Raw genomic sequence first — 12067 nt, 5'->3', positions numbered from 1 at the left:
AGAGCATGAAATACCATTTCTTAAATCTGCAGACCTGGCACATTTACAAGTGCCACATGCGATGTGCTGCTCACTTGCAAGAAACGTATCTTTTGGTGAGGCAGCACCTGCACTTCAGAAGTCCCAGCCCATTGATACTAGGCAGGCAACTTCACTCTACTATCTTTGGCGCCTGCTTAAATAATAATAATAATAATTGCTCTAGCAAGCCTACCCAGGCATGTGAATTTAGTTAAGTATATGGTGGTGGTTGTTTGTTTGTTTTTAAATTACTGGTTTTATTTTGTATTTTAATTTTATAAGCTAAGTTGGTTTTAATGCTTGTATTGGTATTTTAAATGAATGTTTTAAATGAATACAAATCACTTACAGATCTTTTATTCTAATAAGTGGTATATAGATATTGTTAGGGATGCAGGTGGCGCTGTGGGTTAAACCACAGAGCCTAGGGCTTGCTGATCAGAAGGTCGGCAGTTCAAATCCCCACAACGGGGTGAGCTCCCATTGCTCGGTCCCAGCTCCTGCCAACCTAGCACTTTGAAAGCACATCAAAGTGCAAGTAGATAAATAGGTACTGCTCTGGCGGGAAGGTAAACGGCGTTTCCGTGCACTGCTTGGGTTCACCAGAAGCAGCTTAGTCATGCTAGCCACATGACCCGGAAGCTGTACGCCAGCTCCCTCGGGCAGTAAAGTGAGTGCCACAACCCCAGAGTTGGCCATGACTGGACCTAATGGTCAGGGGTCCCTTTACCTTTACCTAGATATTGTTACACAAGAGTGTTTGATCCTAACACAGCCAGCACTTCTCTGTTTTCATCAATTCAGAAATAAATAAATTAAAGATACTGTTATATTAATTAAGCACTTTTCAGTGTTCATCAGCTCAGAAATAATGAAATAGCCTGTTAGTGTTAATTCTTCTGACCATTGGTTATATAGTGCCATTCCCTGTGTCAAATGGTACACTTTTATTTCAAGTAACAACTCACTCTGTGGAGAAAAATACATGGCAGTGTGCTAAGGGGAAATTTGTTTCCTTAAGAATCCAGCAAATTTCAACCAACAAAACTGCTCAGTCTACAAACAGATGCAGACCCAAAGGTTTTCTTATGTCTGAAAGCATTTAACACCATTATTAATAATGTGGCGTAGTTCACAGAGCACTTTAAAAGCCAGCTGGGATAATTATCACCTAGTTTTAAAAGCAATATAAGCACCCAGATGAGGAAATTGATCAGTTTAACTCAGGTGACAGATGGCAGCCCCCCACTTCCTCATGAATTGATTATCTCCACAGCTGACAAAAACACGAGGGTTTTATTGTAAGAGTCAGCTTAGGCACAGGGTGATTAGGGCTTCATTTCCACATCTGCAGCTCAATAGGCAGCAATGTCAGAGAAGAGCGGCTCAGCCAAAGCCAGTCACTCCAACCTGTGGCAGAAGCAACACGCCAGAAGTCTTAGCACGCTCCTTGCTCCCCTCACCTGCACAGCTGAATGGAGATCTGCTGGCTCAACCTGCACTTTTGCTGTATGTAGACTTCGCAGAATGAAGAACAGACAAGTGGATTCGTACTGGTCAAACTGTTAAATAAAGCTCACCTGCCCCAATGAAGAACAAACCAGCCAATTTGGTGAGTCTTGCATTTCTCTGGAAAGTTCTGAAATTAGATTAACATTTATTTAAGGGTTGTCAGATCCAGGGTGGGATGAGACCTCTGGGCCTTTAATAGTGGAGAACAGAGGATTTTAGCAGCATTGACTTTTCCCTTAATTGTAGAGCGATGATTAGAGAAGCTGCACCTGATGCAATTTTCTGTTTGACACAGCTTTTTATGTCACTTATTTTACGAATCCTAAATCTACAGCAAACTCCAGGGTTTAAAATGATTTGCAAATGAAATCTGAAATACAGTACAAATTCAAAGCTAATAATTTGGTGAATGATTGTTCAGAAATACTGCCAAGAAATATCAATAGGATGCAATAATAACATGCAGTCAGTTCTGAATCTCGGGGGTTCACCAGATTTCTGGGCATGGGGGAGAAGACAATCCCTTGTGAGTGTTTCCTAATTCAGTATAGTTCTACCAGGGAATATGATGCAACTGCAAAAAATACAAATTATAATACATGAGAACAGTTTGTTCTGAAATAATCAGTGGACTATATATTATAGTAGCATGTTATTATGTCTCATTCCAGTGTTAGGTCAGTGTATTATATGTTTATTATTTGTTCAGATTCTTCATATATCCATTAGTATATATTAATAAAACAAATAATTTCACAAATATATGAAAAAGTATGACATTGCAAGCTTTAAAATATCAATTTATCTGCTATATGACTGAATATCACTGTACAATTGCATGCCAATGATATATTGTATTATTTTGGAACAATAGAGTTTACACTGTATTGAAGCTTTCTAGAATTTAAATATTGCCTGTTGGCCTGTTGGCCAGCAACAACAAAAAGCCTGGATTATTTAAAGTTTTTCCTACAGTTATTTAGAAATGTACCTACACTATTATAGAGCTGGTAAAAATAAGGTCACAATCCAGGGTAAGTTAAGCACTGTTAATTCTAACTGATTCTTAATAGGACAGTTAACCATGTGCTTCATTTTTTCTTTGTTAAGTAAACAGGGTTTTAAAGTGCTTACTTTTGGCAGTTTTTTTGCGCCTTTGCAATTGTATTTTGCAATATTCAGGCAGAATTACTACAGTTCTGAAAACAGTCTCAGTTAACACAGTGTTTCATAAGAACAGTAATATGGTAAAGACAAATGGCAAATGTTATGCTGTAATCTTTCTGGACTTGATGCTTTGTTGCATTTTATTATTACATTGACAATATTTGAGAAAAGTAAGTTTTCTGAACAATTAAAAAATAGGTAAATTTAAAACTTGATATGCCATTACAGTTTCTGTTTATGTTATTTTCCCTAGTTTCCTGATCACACAATTTTCGGCAAAACACTTTTTTGGTTTATTTGTTTTCTGTGAGTCCAGTGTTTTAAAGTCACCTACTGCAAGAGCAAGTTAGCAAAATGTTTTAGCTATTTATTTGTGGATTAATAAAATCTGTGGGATAGATGAAACAGAGTCAGATTATTTAACATACATATTAATTTTATACCCGAAAACAACAATTACATATTGGATCCCACCCCCACCACCCAATTTTATTTACAATCCTGGCTGCATTTACTGCAATTGGAATATTTTTCTACACTTACTTGATAGCTCATTTAATTGTATTGCAAACCAGAAATGCCAAAACTCTCCAGTAATGCAAGCCTATACATGTCTACTCAGAAATTAGCTCCATTGCGGATTGCAGTTTAATTTTCCTAGCCAATAGACCAACCTTCATCTCCAACTTTGTGGCCTCCAGATATTTTGGAATGAAACTTCCTTAAACCACCATCAGCATGACTGGGAGAGATTCAGAGGGACTGACCTCCTACATAGTTTGGTACATTAAGAGAGTCTGAATTTGTCATGTAGGTTTATTCGTTTGTTTGTTTATCTTCCTAATTAGAATTGGAGTTTCCTGTCTTGTATTATGCTCATTGGATAAGTTTGTTTTGGTTCTAAAATTAGACTCAGGTGAATTTGCCTTTAAGTAGTTTATATCAGTACAGATATATGTTGCAATTTCAAGTGAAAATAGTAAATGCTATTTGCTTTAGAAGGTTCAAACATGCTTTTTAAAGCACATTTCTCTCTGTTAACTTGGGAAAGTTAATGACTTCATCACCTTTTTGTTCTTTTAATGCAGACATTTGCAAAATATTTGGTGATTATGAATTCAGCTGTTAGCTGTTAGTGCTGCTTTTGATGACTTGATAAACTCTGCAGCAATTTGTATGTTGTAAACAGAGGATTTAATTTAAAGTTTAAATGAGAAGCAGCCACTAAGAGGATAGTCTGCCAAGCAATAAACACCTGTTTTCCCCACATCTTCCACAAAGAACTTGAAAATAATGAAAATACCGGAAAATACCTGTAACAACAGAATTGCATCCTGGTGGGCTTTTCTTAGCCATGCCATGCAATTGACAGTTTTCTTTCTCAAATATCCATTAACAAGACTGTAGAATCTGGATCACCTTGGAAGAAAACATAGCTTGTATTAGGTGATAATTCCATTTATATTTCTTACTAATTAATGAAAACTTTAGCTTTCTGGTACAAACTACACTTAGAAAATCTTCCACTGAAAGTTATAATTACAACACAGTAAACTACATTTACCACAAAAAGCTGTAGGTAAAACTTGCACTAACTGCTTCTCTAGTGTGAAGCAGAAGTTGCACAAAGACAATTTCTGACTATAACTGAGCCTTGGTAGTCAGCATCTACAATCAGTAATCTGTTGAAGTATTTGTATATTTCACTAACATACACCAATACTTCACAAATGCAGTTGTTGTTACTAATATTATATTGCAAGCAAACAAATATTGTCAGAGGTAGGCATACCATATCAGAAAAACTGCCTTCCCTTTTTCGGTACAAAAGTTTCATACTGAGATAGAGAAAAGCACACATTGTGTACAAAGTACATCAGTAGCTTTTGCCAACTTAGCTATGTTTCATTCTCTCACCTCATCCTTCAGACTTTTAGAGACAGGCTTTTTGAGCAAAATCCTTTAAGCATGCAAACTTGATCAAGTATTTCAACATAAGTAACAGATTAGCATTGTATTTTTTATCAGGACTAATAGAGAGGATATGCATGGAAACAGGCTTGTAAGAAATGAAACAGGCCTTTCACACATGCAAGGTAGGTATTTGCACAAGTTGATATAGGTGATCGGAGATTTTATCAATGGAACATAGAATCATAGAACTGTAGGGTTGGAAGAGACCATGAGGGTCTAGTCCATGGGTAGGCAAACTAAGGCCCAGGGGCCGCACCCGGCCCAAGCGCCTTCTAAATCTGGCCCGCGGTCGGTCCGGGAATCAGTGTGTTTTTTACATGAGTAGAATGTGTCCTTTTATTTAAAATGCATCTCTGGATTATTTATGGGGCATGGGAATTTGTTCATTTTTTCCCTTCAAAATATAGTCCGGCTCCCCACAAGGTCTGAGGGACAGTGGACCGGCCCCCTGCTAGAAAAGTTTGCTGACCCCTGGTCTAGTCCAATCCCCTGCAATGCAGGAATCTTTTGCCCAAAGAGGTGCTCGAAGCCACAGGCCTGAGAATAAGAGCCCCATGATCTACCAACAGAGCTATGCAAGCTACTGTAGCACAGAGAGAAGCTTAGCCAACTGAAAGCTAGAAACCAGGGAATATATTTCACTAATCAGCTTCTTCCTGTCTCTAGCATTCCAAACCAATGATACTGTGCTCAAAGCCTCCACCCAACATAGACACCTAGGCTGAGAATCCTGCTTTTTCTCCTGCTGGCAGGTCCACCCTGTGGCGGCTATGCTCTGGGAGGTTCCCATTGTTGGACGAATGGGAAGGCAACTCTTCCCGATTCCCCCTTTCCCTTACAACCCCAGAAATCTGCTCCAGAGGGTTGGGTGATTCTCCTGAGCATTGTGGGGTAACTGAAGGAGGAAGGATGAATAAGCAAAAATTGCTTTCCCCCTCCCTTCAAGCAACATGGTCATCTGCTGGATCTTGGTCTTGCCCATGAATGGAAGAAGCCCTTCCTTTTGAAGCCTAGTTAGGATTAAGCTAAAGCCTCTCATTCTGGGGCATCACACATGCACTCCTTGCACACAGACCACTTCATTACGGTTGCAAATACCCGAATGCTTTTTTTAAAAAGTTCTTTTTTTGGGCGGGGGCAATTCAACACCACTAGGGAGTATAATGTGAAGGATAGAACTTTGATAATAAAGAATAGTGCTTTGTGTTGGCATATTGATTATAGAAGAATATACTTGAGAAGCTTTTATCCTGTTGAACAGTGTATGTTCAGCTAACATATTAACTATCTGTTGAACTAAATGAACACAAAGGAAATTTAATACTTTTCTCTAAGCAATAGCCTCATAAAATTATTGTGGTATGTTTCATAGGTGCCCTCTTGCTTGTGTCTGATAGTCCATACTTGCTCTTCCTTTCCTTTGCTGTCTTTGACTGGCCACAGAGTGGCAATGCAGCCTCGAGAGAAGGCATTACTCCACACCAAAAGCAATGGAGTCAAGGTGACTTGCCAAAACTTTCGAAAAGGAATAAAATATCTTATACTTCTTTCCCCTTATGGATAAAGATATCCAAAACAACAAGATAGAATATATTTCAACTCATAAGGGTAGCTTAGAGAATAGTGTGACTCAAAATATTTTTTTAAGCATGAAATGAAAAGCTGCACTTACCCCCCCCCCACGACTTGCCACTACAAACCAGAGGATACCGCCAATGAGGAATGAAACTGGCAGAGCAACTAAGCACTGCTTACATTGCTGAAGGTACTCCAGGCTGTTGATCTACTGCTATGCTGAATTAGAATTTTCATTCTCTAGGGTTTTAGAAATGTTTTAATGCATGTACAATGTACAATTGCCATGTTTTGGAGGGTGGCAGGTTCTGTCCTTACAAGTGCATATTCCCTGTAGCTTTTGAAAATACCCCTGTAGATACAGTTGGCCTTGCAAAGAGCTCTGGAGGAGCAGGGCGCCCAGAAGTGTCAAGAGAAAAGCCTACTATCATGATGGTGCCCCCCCCCCATATATATTCATTGCCTGAAAAGGATTGTTTCTTTCTTTCTTGGACTGCCAGTGGGAGTCTGCACTTTCATTCTGCAAATGGAAGGGTTCCTCCCAGTTATGGAAGGAAATGAAGAACTCCAGCAGATGCTCCCACTAGTAAAAGAGGGAAAGGTCATTACTACTAAATTGAATTTAGGGGGCAGCAAGGACTGGACAACAGACTTGCAAAAGGCAAGACAGACAAGGGAAGGGGCAAGGAGACATAGACGAGGGAGATCAGTTCAGGCCAGGGTGATCTTCTTTCTTGTGTTCTTGCTCCAGTAGTGGTGGGTGTAGCCAGTGCGTGGGGTACCTTTCTGCAGCCCCAGGGCAACCAGCCATGGAAGCAGAGTTCTTCCTGGCAGGGAGGGGATAGGGAAGCAAACTCTCTGCAGCTGCTCAGTGATGGATGATGAACCTCCCAGGGGAAAAGGAGTCCAGCATTTGGGTGGCCTTTGGCACCCTGGCTGATGGCAGAGAGAGAGCAAGCTTCTGTTGCCCTTCAGCTCTGGAAACTATGGCAATGGTCAGTTGGACCCAAGTGCTTTTTTGCCAAGCAGACTAACTGGTGATTGCTGACATGGCTGTTTCTAGATTCCCAGTATATCGCTGAATATTAATCTACTAATTAAAGTTCTTTAAACAGGTGCTAAGCTAGGGCACCTAGTACCATTCTGTAATGCCAGTACATGAAATTGTTTCCTCCAGATGGTCAGGCGAGTGAATGTCTTTCTGCAAGGATTCCCTCTTGAGATCCTGCTTAGGCCTCTTTAGTTGCAATACTCATTTAAATAATTCTGCATTTTGCACAGAAACTGGGTTAAACGCTATTATGTGATTTGCAAATTACACTTCCTTTGCACTTTCTGCAGTCTAACATTTATATCAGGTCAGCAACAACAGGTCTCAAATTGCTCAAAGTGTTCATTTTAGCCATGAAGATTCCACTGGCAGATGTTAACATGGTATATAAGTGGTTAAATGAAAACTGAGCAGCGTATATCTACATACAATATTTTGGGAAATAAACATGGTAGAATAATGAGATTTTTCATTATCCCCCATTCCTGGTATCCTGATTCTTAATTTGTTTTTAAAATATTTGCTGGTTGATTTTGGTGGAGAGTTTATTTGTGCCACTCTTTCTTTGTTGGTGCTGACCTTGAAAGCCCTAAACGGCCTCAAAGGCCCAGTAGACCTGAAGGAGCGTCTCCACCCCCATCGTTCAGCCCGGACACTGAGGTCCAGCTCTGAGGGCCTTCTGGCGGTTCCCTCATTGCGAGAAGCAAAGTTACAGGGAACCAGGCAGAGGGCCTTCTCGGTAGTGGCGCCTGCCTTGTGGAACGCCCTTCCATCAGATGTCAAGGAAACATACAACTATCTTAATTTTAAAAGACATCTGAAGTCAGCCATGTTTAGGGAAGTTTTTTAATGTGTGATGTTTTATTCTGTTTTTAATCTGTTGCCAGCAGCCCAGAGTGGCTGGGGAAACCCAGCCGGATGGGCAGGGTATAAATAATAAATTAGTATTATTATTGCTTCTTGTGATTTCTATCCAATGTTCTTCATGCTTAGAGGAAACCCATTGAAATTAATGACATGTCTAATGTAGGTCCAATTAATTTGAACGGGTTGCCTCCGAGTATAACTTAGTTGAATACAACCCAATAGTTATCCATCATCATGGTCAAATTTTCCATCATTCCTTTCCCTCCATTATGTCAACTGGCATCTGTACTTTTCCTTTAAAAGCAAAAAACCCAACTCTCCTTCAGCTGATAACAAGGGGATTTCATTCTGCAGTTTCCCTACTCTTGGCTTGCTTAGATAACTATAATTCTCTGAACTCCCTGTTGTGTTTCTCAAGAAGCACAATCATGTAGCAATAATTAGATGCTGCAGAGCTTATCCTCATAGCTACAAAAGAGTGGGTTCCTGGCCACCACAGGTCACTTTTGCAGCCATGAAAAACACCAACTGAATCTTGGTCCAATAAAAGCACAGGAAAGTTATCAATCTTATTCCAAAGGTCAGAAGTGACAGACATGGAATAAGAACAGAAAAACAACACAAAAGCCTTTACAAATAGAAGTTGACATGACAGTAAATGCTAAGAATTTAAAGGGGAATAAAACTCTATTTTTTCTTTTGCTCCTGACCATACTTGATATCGTTTATATATTTACAGGTTTGAGGTCAGACTCAGCATTTTGTTATGGACGGTCCAAGGCAATTTCTTGTAGCCTCTTTACCAGATAATACTATGCAAGATAGTACAGTACTATAGAATATTAATTAAATAATCTAAAGGCTTATGTCCATTGAGAATAGACTAGTGAGGTTCATTCATTCATACATACATATTGTCACACACCACCCCCAATCTCCGCAGCAGTGCAAGATTCCAGAGAGCTCCAAGCAAACTTTACCCCAGGTTTGAGTTTCCTTTTACAAAGGAGGTGTAGCAGGGACTGTGGTGTCTGTGTGATATCTTTGCCCATATATACAACCTGTGCCTGCCATGGAGGGGTTCAGAGCATCAGCATTCCAAGAGGGCCCTGCTCCTCCCACGAGCTCAGCAGCGCCCTTCCCTGCAGCTTAGCCCAGCTTCCTCTAAGTCCAAACTCTCTGCTCTCTCATCTCAGCCCTTTATCTGCAGAGGGAGCGAAAGCCCCATTCATGTGCATATCACATGGTTCCTTTGAGAATAATTACTGGTTTTCAATTACAATCCAATAATAGCCTCATTATAACAATAGCAATTTATAATACAATTATGAATACTAATCATTCAAATTCCAAATTATATAATTTAGATAAGGTGACCCCCCATGTGCTAGAATTGATGGCTTGATTATTTGCTTTATTTCTGCATTCCAAAATCTTTTTAATTTCCATTACATTCCAGTCATAATAATCCCTTATACAATAACTGCAATATTATTAATAATTTCTATTTGTGTTGACACATTAAATTATTTATAAAACTGCAACTGAGGAACTCAAACTATACTCTTGTTCTTCCTGTGTGTGGCAATTATTCTGTCTGATGTTTCTTCCTGTCCTTGTAAGATGTTATGTCTTTCTTTCCCTCAGTTGCTGCTTTTCTCCACCATGCCTTGGGCAAAGCTGATATCCCATTGTTGTTCCAGAAATTTCTCCATTGCTCCATCCTGTGCTCCATCCCGTGCTGCAAAAAATCACTCTGTCCCAACAACTAACATGTTTTCACCATTTCCCCTCTCAGCCTGGGAAGAAGAGTGGTCTGTCAAACTGCAGATGACTCAGTAATGAACCTTATCAGTTCCTTGGCAAGTTCACACTCCTTTTATTCTTCCGTCCAACTGAAGATATATGAGCAATTATACTTTCAATTAAATTAAATTCCTAGTGCTCTTAGTGTTATTCAGTTCATTCCGTAAATAATAAAGGATGGGGAAGAGTCAGCTTTATTTTTCATCATAAACCTTTTGCAAAATAAAGCTTCCCTCCTTTTTTCCTTTTTTTTTACACGCACAGTTCTGTTTAATGTTACATTCCATATCTATAATCCAATTTCTTCCGTCCTTGCTTGTACAAATATAATTACTTGAACTAACATTCAGAGGAGGGTTGCCGAATCATAAATGTAGAGAATAAAACTTTAAATTAAGAAACCATAGGCTCCCCTCCCCCACCATCTTTTGCACCGAATGAAATCTTATCTTAAATTCAAACCTTAAAGTCCTTGCAGTTGTTTGTTCTGCAGTTTATGATCTCATCTCTTCTAGCGCGCACCTGTACTTTAGTCCAATTAAGCTCTAATTAACAGGAGAACCTCTGCTTCTTAATGGCGGCGTTGGAGGGTTTTCTCCAGGTGAAGTGTTTTGCACTCAGCACCTCGCTGCCTCCTGCAATCCATGCCTGAGTGAGAGCCAGGTACCAAGACGAACTGTGAGTGAAGCCTGTTCCCCCCTGTCCCTGGGGAAAACTTGCAAGGATAATTACCCTCAGTCATCCTTGTTTTTCCTTCACCAATGATCACCGCCGTCATGTTGGCTGCCACCATTAAGGCAGAGTGGAACCGGAAGCCATCACATGGTTCCTTTGATCCTGTGTTGTGCTAATGCAGGCTTCCTCAACCTAGGCCCTCCAGATGTTTTGAGGCTACAATTCCCATCATCCCTGACCATTGGTCCTGCTAGCTAGGGATGATGGGAGTTGTAGGCCAAAAACATCTGGAGGGCTGAGGTTGAGGAAGCCTGTGCTAATGGTTCATTACCCCACAGACCAACAACTCCAAGGGAATTAGCCTGGGTTAATTAGTTTTTAAAAACACATGCTAATTTTCTAGGCTTAAGAGTTATCTGATACAGAACTCAAGAAGTTTACTCAGCTACATCAATTCTTTCACACATGCTAATTCCAGAGAATTAACAGCATCTAGCACACAGCTCAAACACACACCTGGGTCTTGCATCCATTTTAACACGCAGGATCTGGCATCCAGTTTAACACTCGGGGCTTAATTAAATCCTGCCACTCACTGGACATAATTAAATTCTAAGATGCAGATATACTGAAGGATTTGAGAAGACTATTCAGGTACTCAACTACAGCTATAAGGATGCTGCTTGCCCAGAGATGGAAACAGGAGAAAATGCCAACAAAAGTGGATTGGCAGATGAAATTATTAGAGTATGCAGAGATGGCAAGACTGACAGGGAAAATCAGAAATGAGGAAGATCAAAACTTCATTAGGGAATGGGACAAATACAGACTGTATGTAAAAGAACACTGTAATCACTTGAGTTGTTTGGCAAGCTTTTAGTAACTCTTGCAATGCTAGAAACACTTTGGATACTTTGGAGGACCGTAATGTGGAAAAACTATAATATGCAGTTGATTTAGATATATAAAGGACCCACGGAGGGGCGGAGGGAAGTCCTAAGATTCGGAAGAATCTTGTTTGATTTTAAAATTTAAATGTAGTAAATGTGAGATTTATTTTGTAAAATCAATAAAAATTCTAACATGTACTGAGTTCAGAAATTAAAATCTTGCCCCAGTTTTAACACACACACCAAACCCACAGAAGTCTGACCTCCATAAACAGATAACATTATCTAAAAGTACCTAATGTATGCATCAAAGCAGCGCTAAGCAATGTTTACTTTGACGCTGTTATTCCTTTATATGGAGTGCAAAGGGTCAATTAGATTATTATAATAATAATTTATTATTTATACCCCACCCATTTGAATGGGTCTCCCCAGCCACTCTGGGCGGCTTCCAACCAAATATCAAAAACAATACAGATTGAAGAAAGGGGTGCCCCCCAGGTACTCGATTCAGCCCTGCCTATGATCC

The 12067-nt window shown here is 39.8% G+C and overlaps 1 protein-coding gene across 1 annotated transcript in view; it reads left to right on the top strand.

The window, feature by feature from the left end:
• Positions 1–1402: 1402 nt before the first annotated feature.
• TRPM3 (transient receptor potential cation channel subfamily M member 3) overlaps positions 1403–12067 on the top strand; it is a gene marked incomplete at its 5' end in the record, with an annotated part of 405379 nt that continues 394714 nt past the window's right edge. The window contains one exon of the mRNA XM_081880910.1: positions 1403–1633. Within this exon, the coding sequence (XP_081737036.1) occupies positions 1610–1633 (24 nt within the window). The remainder of the gene's footprint in view (positions 1634–12067) is intronic.

This window comes from Podarcis erhardii (assembly GCF_964252035.2).
Source record: "Podarcis erhardii genome assembly, chromosome: 11".
Taxonomy (NCBI): Eukaryota; Metazoa; Chordata; class Lepidosauria; order Squamata; family Lacertidae; genus Podarcis; species Podarcis erhardii.
The sequence above is the reverse complement of the archived record's forward strand: the minus strand, read 5'-3'. Positions and strand labels throughout refer to the sequence as shown.